General features: G+C 41.6%; 1 protein-coding gene across 9 annotated transcripts in view; it reads left to right on the top strand.

Annotated features, from left to right (window-relative positions):
- DOCK3 (dedicator of cytokinesis 3) overlaps nt 1–19,376 on the top strand; it is a 292,905-nt gene that overhangs the window by 228,217 nt on the left and 45,312 nt on the right. For all 9 annotated transcript variants that reach the window (XM_063426612.1, XM_063426611.1, XM_063426609.1 and 6 more), the window contains 11 exons: nt 6,335–6,419; nt 7,334–7,375; nt 8,094–8,245; nt 8,351–8,432; nt 8,745–8,805; nt 9,045–9,192; nt 15,855–15,943; nt 16,755–16,880; nt 18,594–18,718; nt 18,971–19,133; nt 19,228–19,334. In XM_063426612.1, coding sequence (XP_063282682.1) covers nt 6,335–6,419; nt 7,334–7,375; nt 8,094–8,245; nt 8,351–8,432; nt 8,745–8,805; nt 9,045–9,192; nt 15,855–15,943; nt 16,755–16,880; nt 18,594–18,718; nt 18,971–19,133; nt 19,228–19,334 — 1,180 coding nt within the window. The remainder of the gene's footprint in view (nt 1–6,334; nt 6,420–7,333; nt 7,376–8,093; nt 8,246–8,350; nt 8,433–8,744; nt 8,806–9,044; nt 9,193–15,854; nt 15,944–16,754; nt 16,881–18,593; nt 18,719–18,970; nt 19,134–19,227; nt 19,335–19,376) is intronic.

Raw genomic sequence — 19,376 nt, 5'->3', positions numbered from 1 at the left:
TCTAGTTTGTTGAAAGGACTGGAGCCATGCCAGGTCACAGATCTTGAAGAAGTGTTAACTAAGAACTTGGTCCCTATTGTACTTAATTCCCATATTGAACATGTGTCATATACACACCTGGAAAATAGACATTATTGGGATTATTTGCTAAAAAAAAAAGATAAACTGTGAAATATGAATTGTAGAATGCATGCAAAAATAGCTTATCAGTAACATTTACAGGCTGACTATTTCAGCATGAATTTTGAAATTCGGTTAATAATTCAGTAAAAGTGAATTAGTGAATAACCACAAGTACACACAGACATTATACTATATGCACATATGGACATTATCACAAAAACATTATACCATATGGACATTATATTAAATGGGCATCATACCATATGGACCTTATACCATATGGACATTATATCACATGGGCATCATACCATATGGACATTATACCATATGTACACATGATCATTATACCACATGGGCATTATACCATATGAACACATGATCATTATACCACATGGGCATTATACCATATGGAGAAAAGAAAACAGATAGAGAAGGCCCCCCCCCCCCCACCCAAAAAAAAAGAGTACTTAAAATCTTGTCCCAGTAATGTAAAATATATCACATATAAAATGTCTCTTATTAAAAAATAAATGCAGCTGTGGCTTCTGGGTTCTTTGTACTTGGGGGATGTCGAAGGTCTGGGTCTCCTCAGTCTCCCTATGTGGAAAGAGAAAAGACAGAGTGACCTAATAGTGCAATATGTCTGGGCTGGACGAACAACACACAAGAAGTAAAAATATTGCACTCACATGAAAAAGAGCTATGACCAGCTCTAGAATATATATCGCATACAGTGGTATAATCCCCACTTATGGGATATAATGGTCGTAGTTTTAAAAGTGTTTTTATTATACCATATGGACATTATACCACATGCACACGTGGACATTATACCACATGGACATTATACCAGGGGCGTATTAGCCGCGAGGCAAACAAGGCATTTGCCTTGGGCGGCATTTTCCAGGGGGCGGCAAAAAATGCCGCCCCCAAATGCCCAAGGCAAATGTCTTGTTAGCCTTGCGGCTAACAGACATGCTGGGCTGGTTGCTGGACGGCCGTCGAGGGAGCTCTTCCCCTGAGCTCTCTGCTCAGCTCCCTCGCGCGCCGCCCGCAGAGTGAGACTGGGAGCCGGAATATGACGTCATATTCCGGCTCCGCCTCCCAGCCTCACTCTGCGGGCGGCGCGCAAGGGAGCTGAGCAGAGAGCTCAGGGGAAGAGCTCCCTCGCCGGCCGCCCAGCCTGCCCGCCGGTGCCGCCCTGCAGCCACTGGACCACCAGGGAATGGGAGAACCCCCCCACCCCCAGCATTCCCAAAGGTAAGGAGGCGGGGGGGGGGGGGGGGGAGTAAATAAAAAAATGTGTTAATGTGAGTGTGTGTGTCTCTGACTGTGTGTGTCTGATAGTGTGTGTGTGTGTCTGTTAGTGTGTGTGTGTGTGTGTCTGTTAGTGTTTGTCTGTTAGTGTGTGTGTGTGTCTGTTAGTGTGTGTGTGTGTCTGTTAGTGTGTGTGTGTCTGTTAGTGTGTGTGTCTGACTGTGTGTGTCTGACTGTGTGTCCGACAGTGTGTCTGTTAGTGTGTGTGTCTCACTGTGTGTGTCTGTTAGTGTGTGTCTGTTAGTGTGTGTCTGTTAGTGTGTGTGTGTCCGACTGTGTGTGTCTCACTGTGTGTGTCTGTTAGTGTGTGTTTGTTAGTGTGTGTCCGACTGTGTGTGTTTGTTAGTGTGTGTGTCTGTTAGTGTGTGTGTCCGACTGTGTGTGTCCGACTGTGTGTGTGTCTCACTGTGTGTGTCTGTTAGTGTGTGTGTGTTTGTTAGTGTGTGTCCGACTGTGTGTGTTTGTTAGTGTGTGTGTCTGTTAGTGTGTGTGTCTCACTGTGTGTGTCTGTTAGTGTGTGTGTGTCTGACTGTGTGTGTTTGTTAGTGTGTGTGTCCAACTGTGTGTGTTTGTTAGTGTGTGTGTCCGACTGTGTGTGTTTGTTAGTGTGTGTGTGTCCGACTGTGTGTGTTTGTTAGTGTGTGTGTCCGACTGTGTGTGTTTGTTAGTGTGTGTGTCTCACTGTGTGTGTCTGTTAGTGTGTGTGTGTCCGACTGTGTGTGTTTGTTAGTGTGTGTGTCTGTTAGTGTGTGTGTCTCACTGTGTGTGTTAGTGTGTGTGTGTCCGACTGTGTGTGTTTGTTAGTGTGTGTGTCCGACTGTGTGTGTTTGTTAGTGTGTGTGTCCGACTGTGTGTGTTTGTTAGTGTGTGTGTGTCCGACTGTGTGTGTTTGTTAGTGTGTGTGTCCGACTGTGTGTGTTTGTTAGTGTGTGTGTCTCACTGTGTGTGTCTGTTAGTGTGTGTGTGTCCGACTGTGTGTGTTTGTTAGTGTGTGTGTCCGACTGTGTGTGTTTGTTAGTGTGTGTGTGTGTCCGACTGTGTGTGTCTGTTAGCTAGTGTATGCGTATCTGTCAGTGAATATGTGTGTATTTAGAAGCCGGGGCAGGGGGGAAGGGTTGGGTGGGGGGGTGGGGTGTCTGAGTCTTGTCCTGCCTAGGGCAGCACAAAACCAAGATACACCACTGCATTATACCATATGGATATCATACCACATGTACACATGGACATCTTACCACATGCGCACATGGAAATTATACCACACGGACATTATACCACACAAACTATTATACCACATGCACACATGGACATTATACCACATGGACATTATACCACATGGACATTATACCACATGGACATTATACCACATGGACATTATACCACATGGACATTGTACCACACAGACATTGTACCACACTGACATTATACCATATGGACAAAATTCTCCAGCATTTTGCAGATAAACCTGCATACATTTGTGCAGGCAGCTATGAGCAAATTCTTAAATAATTATTAAAATAACAATACATTAAAAAAATATAGAAATGCATTAATAATATAATATACATTTCATAACCGGAATAAATATGTTTTATTTATTGGTATATATTGGACCCTTCTATGGAGTTAACCCTTTCTCTAATGATGGTAGCTACTAAACTGGAGTTGCTGCCTGCTTTTTCTAATGATAGCTTCTATTAGAATTGGCAACAGTCTGCTTGCAAATGGAGAGAGCTGCCAATTCTGTCTAATTATCACTGTATTTGAGCGTTTGGTTTCGTTTTTTCCATCAGTCAGTTCCGGATCTCAGCCAATCCAGACAGACTGAAATCCAGTCTACATTCAAAATAATTTGTAGACAGTCTTTCAAAATGTAGGCATTGATAAATCGTGTGATCAATGTCCATATTTTGTCATCCAATTAATCCAGTCTAGGAGAATTTGGACTGTGATTATTAACTCTGTATGTTACATACACACGTACGCACACTTTCAGGCACATTATAGTCTATGGCAGGGGTAGGTAACCTTTGGCACCTCAAATGTTGAGGACTACATGTCCCATAAATTTCTTACAACCATAATACTTCAATGCCCTCATAACCACACTCTCCCGCGAACCCAAACAACTATTTCACACATTTAACTCTCTTCTTCGCCCTGCTGTTCCTCCTCCACCTACTAACTTGACCGCCTCAGACTTTGAAATTCACTTCACTGACAAGATCTCTACAATCAGAGAAGAGATATCTCATCTTTCTTCTTCCCCTTACAATACTTCCCCTAACTTCACTCCCTCTGCTGTTCTATGTTCATTCGCAACCGCTACATTGGAAGAGGTGTCTGCTCTGCTCCAGTCCTCCCGCCCCACCACCTGCTCCCTAGATCCAATTCCCTCGCATCTCATCCGTACTCTGTCTTCTTCTCTTTCTCCACCTCTCACTAAAATTCTCAATCTCTCTCTCTCTTCTGGTATATTTACATCACCCTTTAAACATGCAACTGTAATTCCAATTATAAAGAAGCCCAACCTTGACCCTAACTATCCAACTATCGACCTATCTCGCTACTGCCTTTTGCATCCAAGATCCTTGAAAGAATTGTGTATGCGAGATTGACAGACTTCCTCGAGTCCAACTTTTTGCTAGACCCGCTTCAGTTTGGTTTCCGCGCTAAGCACTCTGTGGAAATGGCATTGACCAAAGTATCCAATGATCTACTCGCTGCAAAATCTCGTGGTCACTACTCTATCCTAATTCTCCTTAACCTGTCTGTGACTTTTGACACTGTTGATCATCAACAGCTTCTTCTCCTCCTCCGCAATATCGGTCTACAAGATATTGCTCTCTCCTGGTGCTCCTCCTACCTCTCCCAGCGCTCTTTCAGTGTTTCTTTCTCTGGCTCTACTTCTTCTCCCCAACTCCTCTCTGTTGGTGCCCCCCAAGGTTCAGTCCTTGGTCCCTTACTGTTCTCCATCTATACTGCCTCCCTTGGTAAACTCATTAGCTTCTTTGGCTTCCAATATCATTTCTATGCAGATTACATGCAAATCTACCTGTCCTCTCCTGATCTCTCCCTGTCCCTCTTGACTAGTGTCTCTGGCTGCCTCTCTGCTATTTCTAACTGGATGGCTACCCAGTTCCTTAAACTAAACTTCACCAAAACTGAAATTCTGGTCTTCCCTCCTTCAAGTGTTGTTACTCCTGTGTCTGTCTCCCTCCAAGTCAACGGTGCTACCATCAGCTCCACCATGCAGGCTCGCTGCCTAGGTGTTCTCTTTGACTCCGACCTCTCCTTCAAGCCTCATGTTCAGTCTATCGCCAAATCCTGTAATTTCCATCTCAAAAACATTGCGCGCATCCGCCCCTTCTTAACGCCAGATGCGACTAAGGTGTTGGTCCATTCCACTGTCCTTTCTCGCCTTGACTACTGTAATCCGCTTCTCAGTGGTCTTACGTGCTCCCAACTTGCGCCGTTACAGTCCATAATAAATTCGGCGGTGAGGCTCATCTTCCTGTCCACCCGCACCTCCCATGCCTCACCCTTCTGTCAGTCCCTACATTGGCTTCCTAAAAAATATAGAGCTCAATTTAAAATTCTGGTTCTTGCTTTCATATCGCTACATAATGCTGCTCCCACCTATCTATCCTCTCTTATACACAAGTATGTCCCATCTAGGCCCTTACGATCTGCTGAAGACTTACATCTATCTTCTGTCCTTTCTCCCACCTCTGATGCTCGCCTTCAAGATTTCTCGAGGGCTGCACCGTTCCTGAAAGGTAACAGATTATCGGTATCGGTATCGGCTCTAAAAAACCAATATCGGTCGATCCCTAGCCCTCAACCCCTCTGTTCCTGTGTGTCCAACTTGTCTGGTTACAACTACATGTCTGTTCGTCCACCTATTGTAAAGCGCTGCGGAATTTGATGGCGCTATATAAATAACATAGTATAAATAATAATGCTGGAAAATCATCGAGGGAGATGTAGTCCAGAACATATAGAGTGCCGAAGGTTGCCTACCCCTGGTCTATGGGCTTTAGACCATTCAGTTTGTTTGAATAAAAAATGTCTCCATTCTCTTTGCAAAATACACTTTTTTAAATGATTTACAAAAAAATCCATAGACTTTAATTGTGACTTCTGTAGATAATTTATTTAACTAATTATTAGTTTGATATTTATTGAAACATTCATTGCTGTCAAAGAGTCACCATCACTGTCACTATTTTACAGTTCTGAATTTTCAGTCGCACTATACTCAACCTATACCTTACAATAGGCAACCCGGTTTAAGCAATCACAACAATCTATTCTGTACCAGTTTTCAACACTTTAGTGAAATAATTGGACACTTATCAAAACCCCCACCAAAATGTACTTGATAAGGCACAGAAAACATGTTTCTAACAATCGGCAAATACTCAAAAAATTGTATTTGTGTGTGTACCGAAAAAAACAACTCCCTTGAATTTATGACGATTGCAAGCAACATCACCAAACTTTTACAAACCATTTTGCATTAATCAATTAAAGCAAATAAATGACAATGACTTTTGACATTTTTGGCTTGAGATCTCATTAAACCACTCACGTGTTTCTGGATGAAATACTGAAAACCTTATCTATCTTTACAAATGTGGGACTGTAATTTAACCCATATTACCCCTGTTAAGTACCCACGTGCATACTATGTGGCATACATGCATGCACATTGTCATATACACCTGTATACACATTGTCACAAACACACAGCCATGCTTGAGCACCTTTTCCTACCCTGAAGACCATTCTGTTTAATCCTGTACTGATCGTGCTTAGCGCTGTGACTCCTGCTGAATCCTGTCTTATTGTGTTCTTGCTGCCTCTGCTTTGCACCCTCTCTCTCTCTATTCAGACACCTGGGCCTGGACTTAGTTCCCCGCAAGGAATTTGAGGTCGTAGATTCAGATCAAATTAGTGTATCTGACCTTTACAAAATGGTGAGTCTTGTGTCGCCAGAATCTTCATTTTCCTTATTACCTTTATTGTCTTGTAGTCTGACCTATAAATCTCATTGTGATTACCCTATTTGTGCACCTTTTTGCCCCAGTTGTAATATACCCTCGGAAATTGAGAGTCCTAATAAAGAAGTAATTTTGTAAACAGCGGGGGTTATCAAGTTAGGTCTACAGATGGAGAAATTGACTGTATCTATCTCCTTAACCCCTTAAGGACCAAACTTCTGGAATAAAAGGGAATCATGACATGTCACACATGTCATGTGTCCTTAAGGGGTTAAAGGGCAAATTAATTTATGATTTCCCTTTTTGGCGGCCTTCCATACTGTTACATCACTTAAAATGTGCTTAACACAGGGGTATCCAAAAGGTAGATTCTCATATGTAGTAGAACATATGTTGTACAGCTCCAATTATTCTTTGCATACCTTTAGAATGCTTTTGACTGACAAAGCATCATGGAAGATGTAGTTTTAAAACATCTGGGGATCTATCTTTTGGGCACCCCTGGTCTAAAGCTGCCGAGTTGGGTTTGTAAGTTGTTGAGGATGTAAAAAAAGATTCTGAAAAGGACCATCATCTGGGTTCAGTGGAATACGCTCTTACAATTTTTCAGCCGATATCAGAACTTAAATACAACTAACGGGTATTTTTAAATTAAAAGAGAATTAATATAGTTTAAGAGTGGTGTTTGGCAACATTTAGTATGTCTGCGTTTTTTAAGCTAAATACTTCACCACCTTCAGCTAACCAATTTCCAGCCTAATTTGCAGGACAGAGTCATCTGGCATCTTTAGTCTTATATGTCATTTACCATCCTCCATCTTGAATGGAGATAAAGATGACCTGATAGCTCCAGATGTTGTATTTCTGACAGAATTCATCTTTCTCCGCAGCATCTCTCGAGTCGGCACAGTGTTCAGCAGAGTACAAACCAGGTGAGGTTCATGTGAAAGAGAGCAGAAGAGATAATCTTCATAGGTAGAAAAATAAGAGAATGGCAAAGAAAATGCCAATCCCATGTGGTGAGAGCATTGATGGGTGGCAGGAGACTGAGAAATGTAAGAGGAAAATGTGGCACTAGAAAAAAAGAATAGGGAGACTGATATGCGGTGACACATGACAATGAAGGATTTAGGGTGCTAAGGGTAAAAGGATGTGGCGAATATGAGAAGGTTTGGCAGTGGACAAAGGGATTGGGATTAATGGCGACAGAGTGAGAATTGGTGACAAATGACAAAGTAATGAGGGGAAAACAAGACGTGATGGCACAGGACTGAGCGATGGAAAGAGACTTAGAAGGGATGACTAAAGGAAAGGTGAGAAACTGTGAAGTGTTGGCCCAGGGCAAGTACAAATAGGGGAGACCTAATAAAGTGGCACATGGCAAAGATGAAAAAAGAGAGGCTGAGGATGTGACATATGGAACTTCATGGACGGAGAATGTAGACATTGATGGCAGGTGAAAAGAATCACGGCAGAAAGGGAAAAATGTAGACTATAAAATGATAGATTTGGACAGGTAGCAAAAAGAAGAAACATAATCATACAGACAGTGAGGGAAGGAGACGATAGAAAAAGTTGCGTTAAAACTAAAATGTCTCTATGAACACATGAAGACAGGTTGATGTCAAATGACCTGCTTTTCTGTCACAGGCAGACACCCTGAGGCAGCGTCACAAAGAGCCACGTGCTCCCGTGCCTCACCACCTACTGCTCAATTTAAAGAGCTTTACTCACAGCAACATTGGGGAAGATGTGGACTTATTCTTCTCACTGTACGATATGAGGGAAGCACGTCAGATAAGGTGAATGCTGCCAACACCTCCCAAAAACTGCCTCTCCTGTCACTATCTCCTCTCTCACACTTGCCTTGACATCAGTACTAAGCGCTGTCACTTCCTATTCCACAGCGAGAGGTTTATGGTGCGTCTGAACAAGAATGGCGGACCCAGGAACCCGGAGAAGATGGAGAGACTATGTGCATTATTCACGGTGTGTAGATCTGCGTACATAATTCATGCAGTGAACATACATTTCCACTCTAGCCATAAGTTCTGTGTGTCTTTTCCCCACATATCCATTCTTTCTGTTCATACATTACAGTATAAACACAAATGTAGAACTGCAAACAAAGTGTGAAGAATGAGCGCATTGCTTTTTATCTTCAAATGTCATCAACACATATTTGTTAAACATAGGGGCTTAGTAAAAATAATATTACAAATCTCCTGGAATGGAATATGCCCCTTTTAAGCTTGGATATGTGAGAACTGATGTATGACACATTTATGTATTTTCTAACAGGATTTGAGCAGTAAAGATGTAAAACGGGACCTGCATCTTGTGGTTCATGTCATCAGAATAGGTATGTGGTTCCAGTAAATCCATAATTATGTATTCTTCTAGATATTTTCACGTATAGCAGCTTATACTAATGAGTTTGCATTGTAATGAGTTTGATATGAAAGCCCAAACACAACTGGGTTTGTCAATGGTCACCAAAAAAACAAAACACTTGATTCTTCCAAAAACAAAATCTACAGTAAAGTTACTGTCAGATGACAAATCTTATGGACTTTTCTTATTGTGCTCTGTATATCACAGGCCGTATGCTTTTGAATGACTCGCGGAAGGGACCCCCACATGTCCATTATCGGCGCCCATATGGCTGTGCTGTGTTGAGTCTTGGCGAAGTGCTTCCAGCATTGTGCGAACATCGAGATGAGAAGGACTTTGTGCTGAAGGTGTATATGTGAGTATAGTGGTTAGAAAAATGAAGAATTTTGGTAAAGGAAAATAAACTTGACAGTCGTAAAACATTTAACCATCACAATTTTATTTTATTTTTTTGTATAATAAAAATTCTTAAAGTTATTTCGTTATCTCCTTCAATACTAAGGCTGTTCCAAGATCCCAGCATTTGGGACCAAAAGTATTTTTGGAACCTTCTGTTCATTTCACTGCAATGTAATGCCTTGTCTAAATGCACCCATACATATTATATGTTGTTTTAAAGGATGGATTTGTAATTCTTCTGATACTCATATATTTAGATATAACATAACAGTAAGCATGATTAAAACATTAATGATAATGGGGAAAAGGAAAAACACACACACACTCACTGTACTGCTTATAATAATATCTACTCAAAGGAACACTATAGAGTTTGAACATTGAGAGGCTAGTGCGCATGCATGGCAAAACATAGTTTTTGTGATTTTGCACAGGTTCATATTCAAAGACATAAAAGTTTGTTCAGAAATAGGACAGACTCCTTGCTACACCAGTTCTTCCTCAAACTTGGCCTTTTGTTGCTTCTAAGGAAGGATGGGATTCGAGTGATGCAATCACCATATTTTGCCTATCCATTCTTCTCTGTGAAAAACATTAGCATCGGTTGACACAGAATGTGAAGAACTAACTTTGAAACTCAAAGCCATCTGAGGAGTGGCCGGTGAAGTTATCACTAGGCTGTAATGTAAACACTGCATTTTCTCTGAAAAGACAGTGTTTACAGCAAAAAGCCTGAAGGTAATGATTCTACTCACCAGAACAAATTCAATACGCTGTAGTTGTTCTGGTAACTATAGTGTCCCTGTAGTGTCTGGCTTCTGTATTCACAATAATAACACAACAAAAACGCAATCAGTAAGCAGACCGCTATGACCAGACAATGTGCCTGTAAGTATTGTAAACTGTTAAAGGAATAAGGGAATTTACAGGGAGCAATAGTTTGCAAAAGAGAATCCCCAAAATTTAGAGGAATAAACACAAAGAAGCTCTCTAAACAAAGAATAGTGTTGAAAAATTCCAACTAGGCAAGACGGAAACATAGCTAATCTTGACAATTCCTCAAGCTTTGCTGTTTTCCTGTAACATTTGAAATCCCTTTGTTAAATCTCCACAATTCTTGATTTAGCAAGGTGACCCCTATGAAAACCGAATCTCCACGTAAAAGGGGGGCGGGGGGGCTAAATATAGCAATATGGAAGGTAGCCTGATTGAAGCTGAAACAACTGAAGAAATATAAAATGAGCTTGTGCTATATAAGGATCCGTTAACCCAGAACAAAGATCTGTGATTATAATGGGACCCATCTCAATGAAAAGCAGAGATAGAAGCTCAATATTGGGGATAGTTCTTTTCTCTAAATCATTCAATCCAATCATTACTAACCTTTCACACTGCAGCTATCGTGGACTTTATTTCCCATGATGCTCAAGCAGCAAGAGCCGATTAGCATCAAGATAATCATAGTCTACAAAAGCTAACATGTCAAAGTTAGCTTGGATTCATGGATCACAGAACTGATTTAACTGAAGATAGGTGAATGGTGGCCGTGTTAATAATTTAGGACCTATACATAGATGGGACAGTTGAACAGGGTCCTCTTTCTTAATTCGGTCTCTACAACATGTTATTAAAGCTGATTTTCAAGATGTTAAAACATGCTGTTCAAATTCTATGTGTTATCATTTATCCTAAGTTTCATATATTGCATTTTGAGTGCAGCTTATATGTTGAATCCTTAAAGCGCCACTGTCATTTTTTTTTTTTTTTTTTACATTTCTCCAACTCTGCAGTCATAGCTTGATATTAATTTGCTACAGGAATTATGAAGCAGGTCTTAAAATATGATTCAGGGTAACCAGCATTGATTCCATCTAAAACCCACAGTCTGATTGAATTTTGATTTTAAATAGTGCAGAATTTGGTTATCCGCATCATTTATGTTGCATGTCGCATCTGTTTTACATGCTATTTAGATATGAATGTAACTTGTGCAAGTAATGTTCACTTTACTTTTTGACACAAGATCAGTCTATACTTTTGTTCAGAGAACCCATGAAAAATCTTCCATATTACTTTAAAAGGTGTTTACGGGCTAGTTTCTTCTAATTTGTACTTACCAGCTATAGAGAACCTTATCAAGTTGTTTATTTTTTTGAGAGAGAAGTTATAAAATCTTTAAGATGTATATGTGCAGGCCCCATACTGAAGCCCAATGAAGTAATACACAAAGGGACACCTACCTGGCCCTACTACGTCAAACAGAGCAAGAATTCAAACTTTCTTGGCTAATCATGGCAGCATATACATCATGGGTTAGCTTCTGCTCCTTACAGCCGATAGGACAGGAAAACATGCAGGCCTTTAAAGGAGGACCCCTTCCTAGGATCCCCGGTCTTTTTCCTGTCCTACAGCCCTTAGGAAGGGAGCTCTGAGTTCCCTACAAAGATAAGTACCATTTATTTCTTTCATTTTTTATGTTTGTTTATTTCAGCATGATATCTCTTTAAGTAGTGCTAGTATAGAGTACTGGATCTGTTACTTAAAAAGTTTACTTTAAAGGTTGACTTATCTTGGATCCCTTGGACTTCCTCTCCTTCAGAAGATCCCTATACTTACCTGGGGATCATTCCCCAATAGTGCATTCTATGTCCACGGCCCCTGTATGTTTACCTGGGTCCCTGGTAGCTGCCCCATGCCGTCTCCTCTCAATCTGAGTGTTTTAAACCAGGTAATAAGGTTGTGCAGGCTTGCGGCATTCTGAAGACCCTACGTATGGCAACAGAGTACCTGATTGAGGCATCATTAGATATTACTAGGATATTCTCACGAACCATGGCCTTATCTGTGGCTGCCAGGAGAGCCCTATTGTTACGTTACTGGGGAGCGAATGCTGCCTCAAAATTTAATTTATGCTCTATTCCCTTTGAGGGTGAGCTTTTATTTGGCAAGGCATTGAAAGACTCCATAAAGAAGGCATCTGAAGGCTGCTAGGTATTTTTACCACAAGAAAGAAGAGCTAGAAAACCAGGTACTTCATGGTCAGACAGACGTCCTGCTAAAGACCCATATTTCAGAGACTCACAAAGCTACCGACTTGGTAGTGAATTTAGTCGTGGAGGCCAGGGTTTTTCCCACCACTCTAGTAGAGCCAGGAACCAGTCCTTTCGTCCCTCTGGGAAGAGATTCTGACTACCCGCCACAGGTTGGAGCCAGACTTTCCTTCTTCAGCAAGGTCTGGACGCACAATATTCAATACACCTGGGTACTTTCCATAATTCTGGAAGGCTACAGACTGGAGTTCAGTCAAACACCAGTAAGTATTTTCTTTCTGGCAACTCATAGTCCTATGGACAAGAACAAAAAAAGCTGTTTGAAGGAATATGTGGAGACTCTCTTAAGATAAAAAGTTATCGTGCAAGTACCTCAGGAAAAACGCTTCAAGGGGCATTATTCTCCCCTGTTTCTGGTCCTAAATAGAGAATGCAAATAGAGACCTATTTTGGACATCAGATCCATCAAAATAAGGCTCCTACCATCAGAAGGCAGGGCTTTTTGGTCACCATAGATCTAAAGGATGCGTGCTTCCTGAGATTCGCCATTGGAACAGACCATTTCCAGTTTCGGGCCCTGCCTTTCGGCCTAGGTACAGCACCAAGAACCTTTTCAAAGGTGTTAGTAGTGGTCATTGCCCGGATGCGGATGCTCAGCCTGTTCCATTATTTGGACCACCTTCTACTAGTCACCTCAGACCCCCAGGAAGCCAGGTATCTAAGGGACCTGCTTCTTTTGGAACTACATAAGTTCGGCTGGCTGATCAATCCAGAGAAGAGCAGTCTAATTCCAGCTCAGAAGATAGTCTTCCTGGGAGCCATGTTCGACACAAAAGAGGACAAGATATCACTTTCCAAAGAGAGGATAGGAAGGCTTTGGACTTTCCTCAAGCGATTCCTACTGTCCACCCTGGCTACAGCAAGGATGTACATGAGTCTCTTGGGCATTCTGGCCTTTACGATCGGTCTAGTGAGATGGGCCCAATGGCAGCTCAGAATCCCACAAAGAGAATTTCTGATCCAGTTCAACAACAGGAAGTTGAATTGGAATCAACTAGATGATAAGACTCCATCTTTCTTGGTGGTTAAGGAGAAGGAATGTATCCTGAGGTTTTCCCCTATCAGATCCACAATGGGTTATACTTACCACGGATTCCAGTTCCTGGGGATGGGGAGCTTCTTGTCAAGACAGGTTCGCTCAGGGTCTATGGACTGCAACAGAGTCAGTTCTTCCAAGCAACACCTTGGAGTTACGGACCATATTCAGAGCCCTTCTACATTTCCAGACGACCCTAAAGGGATGCTGGATTCAAGTACGTTCAGACAACATGGCAGCTGTTTCCTACTTAACCCCTTAAGGACCCAACTTCTGGAATAAAAGGGAATCATGACATGTCACACATGTCATGTGTCCTTAAGTGGTTAAATCACCAGGGTGGAACACACCGTCTCAGACTCATGAAGGAATTGAGACCTATAATGAGGTATGCTATCATACACTCCCAGGGCATGTCAGCCATTCACCTACCAGGAATACCATGGTGGATTTCCTGAGCCGAGTATCAATGTCAGGGTTCGAATGGCGGCTGTGCCCAGAGGTTTTTCAAAGCCTAATCTTGAGATGGGGATAACCTGAGATAGACCTGATGGCCACCTCCCAGAACAAACAGGTAGAAGTGTACTTCTCCAGATACTTCGACCCGAAAGCCCTGGGTCAGGATGCTCTGACTCAGAACTGGGACGTCAAGCTGACCTATGTCTTTCCTCCAATACCTCTAATCTATGCTGTGTTGATAAAGATACAGAGTGACAAGGTAGAGGCTATTGCCATTCTCCCATTCTGGCCACGTCGACCATGGTTCCCTATGGATGAGTCGAGAGGATCCGTGGGAACTCCCAGTCCGGCCAGACCTCCTTATGCAGGGTCCTTTGAGACATCCAGAACCTCGTGCTCTACAATTGAGGGCCTGGAGATTGAGCGGGAATCTCTCTTAACCCCTTAAGGACACATGACATGTATGACATGTCATGATTCCCTTTTATTCCAGAAGTTTGGTCCTTAAGGGGTTAAAGGAGGGTATAACGGATTCAGTTATTAAAACCATTTTACAGTCCCGTAAGGTAACGTCTTGAACTACCTATTACAGGATTTGGCAGGCCTTTGTCAGTTGGGCCCATAATCAGGGATTGTAATCATTCCTCCATCCTTGCCCGCGGTGCTAAGCTTCCTACAAGCAGGTTTGAATAAGAGGTTTGGTTATAACACCCTAAAGGTCCATTGTTCGTCTCTCCAGCCCTAACAGGCACCAGGTGGGCTTTACAGCCCTTGGTTTTAAGATTCATGAAGGCTGTTATAAAGATCCTGCCTCACTCAAGGTATTTATGCCGGCCTGGGATTTGCCTTTGGTGTTATGTGCCTTGACTGCGGTACCATTTGAACCGTTGGAGAGTATTTCTGAGGTACTATTGTCCCAAAAGGTTCTTTTTATTAACAGCTATCTCCTCAGCAAGGAGGATATGTGAACTTCACGCCTTGTCTTGTGAACCTCCCTTTACTCTGTTACATCAGGATAAGGTGATTCTTCGTCCTGTGCCGGAATTCCTTCCCAAGTTGGTCTTGAAGTTCCATTTGAATGAGGAAGGGGTCTTACCGTCCTTTTATCCTCGCCCTAACTCTCCTGAGGAAGAAATGTGGCATAACCTGGATGTTGTTTGAGCGTTCTCCCTCTACATTGAGAGGACAAGCTCTTTTTGCAAATCTTCCAGACTGTTTGTTTTACCTTGGCGCCATAGAAAAGGTCAAGCTACTTCTACTTCTACTCTGAGACAGTGGATAATAGCAGCTATTTTCAAGGCTTATTTCCAAGGCCAGAATACGCCTCTACCAATGGGTATCAAGGCTCATTCCATTCGAGCAGTATCAACCTCTTGGGCTTCTGTGGCAAAGGTCTCTCCAGACAGTATTTGCAGAGCTGGCACATGGTCTTCTGTGAACACCTTCATCAAGCATTATCAGTTGGACGTTCGATCCGCTAATGATACACACTTTGGACCTCAAGTCCTCAATTCAGTTCAGGTCACGGTTAATGTATTTGTTTATTTGAATAAATTTATTTGCAGCTCCCTGTATAGCTTGTTACTGACTGGGGATCCTAGGAAGGGGTCCTTTTTTAAAGGTTTGAGTGTTTTCCTGTCCTATCGGCTGTAAGGGGCAGAGCTAACCCATGATGTTTATGCTGCCATGAATAATAGCCAGGAAAATAAAAATACGGTAAGTATGAATACATTTTCCACTATTGATTGGTGTAAAGTCGTGTCAGATGTTTGTATGAGTTCCAAACAAAAGACAATATTCTTTTTCCTCCTTATTTAGCAGTGGCGAGTCACTGTATTCTTTTGCGACTACTGGTCTTTAATTAGTCTGTATATTGTTGTGAATCTTGGGGGCAAATCTGTATTTTTATTCTTTTGAGTTTCACTGTTTGTACACCGCGCACTAGGTCTTTCTTACCCCATATGTCCAATAGGATGGACAACGCTTTGACATTTCATCTGGGATTCTTTTCAGGTGTAATAATGAGAGTGAATGGTACCAGATTCACGAGAACATCATCCGTAAGACCAGCACCAAGTACTCTACACCAAGCTCCAACTATGGTAACTATCTGTAGTACAAGCCTTCTCCTCCAGCCAACTTGTGTATGAGGAGTCATTGTGTTGCACCATCATGTGGAAGCTCTAGTGTTAGCACCATTGAGGAAAATCTGTATCAATCAGGAACTAGGAAACTCTGAGCACCATATGCTGAAGTAAGAGATATTACTGCAGGAAACATTGAGGGTGTCATCCACTGACAGGAACTCCTGGCACCACAGCTCAAAGAGGTTCACCTCTAACAAAAGCGCAAGTAGCAGTGAACTTCCAGCATAGCATTAAGTAGCCAGCAGCTTGTTAGGTAGCCATGAATTCCAGAGAGAAACCAGTAAGAGATTGTAGACAAGGGATACCCAAAAGGTAGACCCCCCTACTGTGGAAAAGTTACAACTCTCAAAGTGTGTTACCCACCATCAATGTTGTACTTCTGCAGAACTTGTAAATTCCGTTCCAGCCACCAATGGTATATAGACCCTTAATAATATAGCAAACATACAGACCAGAAATCTAAATAGTAAGTATCCTGCATTAAGCTCCAGGTTACTATAGATTTCTGAGAATAGATAAAAACACTTCCAGATCCAGACAATAAAGGCCTCAGCTGTCTGTAAAAAGCACACCACAGTTATGATGTCCTTACATACAGTGCAAGTTGCCAAAGGTAGGTTGCCTCTAGGTTTTGTAGAACTACAACTGCCGTGGTGCTTTGCACCAAGCATACACCAAAACGGAATAAGTGAAGGTGTATATGAATATAACCCTATGAGGTGGAGTTTTTCTGCATTGACAGTCACCGCTTTTGTTTCCCGTACAGGGCTAATTGTATCATTGCAGCTTCTGCGTGGAGAAATGGATCAGATCCGTAGGGAAAATCAGCTACTGTTTACCAGGGGCGCAGCTGTGACACGCAAGCTGGGATTTCCTGACGTCATCATGCCAGGTATTGGATGACACAATCCTTTAGATGCTCTGATGTATTACATGAAATTCTATAACAAGAAGTAGTATAGTTGGTTAGTGTGTGCATATTAGTGTATACTAATTTTAACAACAAAAAAAAGGTTTAATGAGCACAGGAATCCTGTTTTGAAGACAGTGCAAAGGTCTACTTAAATAGTTAAAGTGACAGAGAATATAGGGTAAAAGCGTCATTAAACCCTATATTGTGAATTACTTTGCATGAAAGTAAATAAATAAGCAAGTAGTTAAGCATTCAATGTTATCTGTGACACTGAAAGCATAGCTAACACATAAATGTAGAACAAAATATTTAGATTATTTTCATTTTTAATGTATTGAGTTTTAGGGTGGGGGTATAAAGAATTAGAGTTTATATAGAATTGCTAGTCTTGGAATACTTCAGACATATTAAGAGATGTTAGCATTAAAAGTATAAATAATGCTTTTTGTTAAATATAAGGTGTCACAAATGATGGAAATAAAAAGAGTGAAATATAGCGCGTATGGGCTTTTGGAAGTTGCTTGCTGGTATTTTGAGGAATGCAGATTCACAAAATGTCATCAGAATACAATCCTTATAACTAGATATGAAAAAAATACAAATGGATTGATCACACCGCAGCATTAAGCTGTTAAAAACACTGTGTTTTTGTCAGCATAAGCAGGTTACAAACCAATACAGAAGCATTTAAAGTATTCACTAAACTGAAAATTGACAAGGGAAATGCAAATTTTAAGTGCAAATAGTAGAACTGGAAAAATTAAGTGACTTTCAGTGTTATTGCAAACCATCATCGTTTGGTTCATATTGGTATTTCGTAAAATTGGCTTTCACTATAAAATGCAGTATTTTTCCTTTTTTCCCATCTTTCATGCACAGGTTGGTGAGCTCTCTCTTGCACTCATACTTAGGTTGTTGGTGGCCTGCACGTCAGGCTTTTAGAAACACAAGCTTTAGTCCATTCACTAAACCGTAAATTGTCCATATGCATTTTAGGCCAGCAGAGTCAAGCTGGGTTTAGAACTGAGCTGTTCATTTTTATTTCATCTGAGCTATTTGGGCCAGAAAGATGCAACTTTGGTTTCAAACTCACTACAATTCACTGTTTAGTGAATAACCTCTTTCTCTTCTCTTTCTCTTTATTCCATGCGCCTTCTCTTGTTTCCATTTGTTCATCAAATCTCTCCAATGTCTCCTTACCTTTCTCCCAACACAATCCTTCTTCTCACTATGCCTCAGAGATGCAGGTAGCAGAGTGTAAGTCTTTGTTTCAGGCCTATTGCTTTGGAATGCCTCAGTTCCTCACTCTGATAGGAGCGAAACCCAAGCTTTATGATGACATCATATTCCCCCATCTGGTCTGGCTTGCCATTGGACCTCATTCATCTCTAGGCAGTCTGGCAGCCTGCCACAGTCCACGTCTACTTAGGAATTTGTTTTTCCTTTCATATTGGTGCATGAGGACCAAACATTATTATTAATGCTATAACATGCCATAAAATAGACAATGCTTTGGAGTATGCTGGGCTCTGGCACGAAGGGATAGACTGCTATAAATGGGTGTAGTGCTGGGCAGCATTCTCCTGCTTGAGCGTGTATGTCTATGTATGGCTCTCTCCTAATTCACAGTGTGCTAATAGGATGTGCAATAACTATGCATGTCATTGTGCGCTGTACATATTGTCAACACAGGTGATGTTCGCAATGACCTGTATGTGACGCTGGAGAAAGGAGACTTTGAAAGGGGAGGCAAGAGTGTGCAGAAGAATATTGAAGTCACCATGCATGTTCTGTATGCTGATGGAGAAAACCTTAGGGTGAGTCTGTACTCTAGTTTTGTTTTAAAAAAACAAAAATGTTCACAGTGTATAGAGGAAGACGCAACGAACATTGAGCAGTGTATAGAGGAAGGATCTCATGTTGAGCATGTGTATCTGTGTATTTTAACTCAAAGAAGAGTAACATTTATTAGAAAGGTTTTCTTATGTTTACAAGATATTGGAAGGGATATATGTGTGCTGGAAACTAAAACATCAAAGATTTGGTTTTGTAAACTTTTGTTTCTACAGGACTGTGTCAGTCTGGGTACGGGAGAGCCCCCACGGAGTCAGTACCACTCCTTTGTTTTATACCACAATAACAACCCACGCTGGGGAGAACTGGTCAAACTACCCATCCCAATCGATAGATTCCGTGGATCACATCTACGCTTTGAGTTCAGACACTGCTCCAGTACGTGAGAATTGTCACAATAAGACTTGGTGATTAAACAGTACTATATAAATGCGTTGAATGTCTTTTCCTATCTTTCCCTGTAATAATGTAGCGAAGGATAAAGGGGAAAAAAAACTTTTTGGATTTTCATTCACTCCTCTAATGAGGGATGATGGGACAACGCTCTCTGACGACATCCACGAACTCTATGTTTATAAGGTAATGGCTCTGTCTATTTCCTCTGCCACTGTAATCATTGGT

Source organism: Pelobates fuscus, chromosome 7, assembly GCF_036172605.1.
Source record: "Pelobates fuscus isolate aPelFus1 chromosome 7, aPelFus1.pri, whole genome shotgun sequence".
In the NCBI taxonomy this organism is placed as follows: Eukaryota; Metazoa; Chordata; class Amphibia; order Anura; family Pelobatidae; genus Pelobates; species Pelobates fuscus.
Note: the sequence above shows the minus strand (reverse complement) of the source record. Positions and strands in the feature narration are given on the sequence as shown.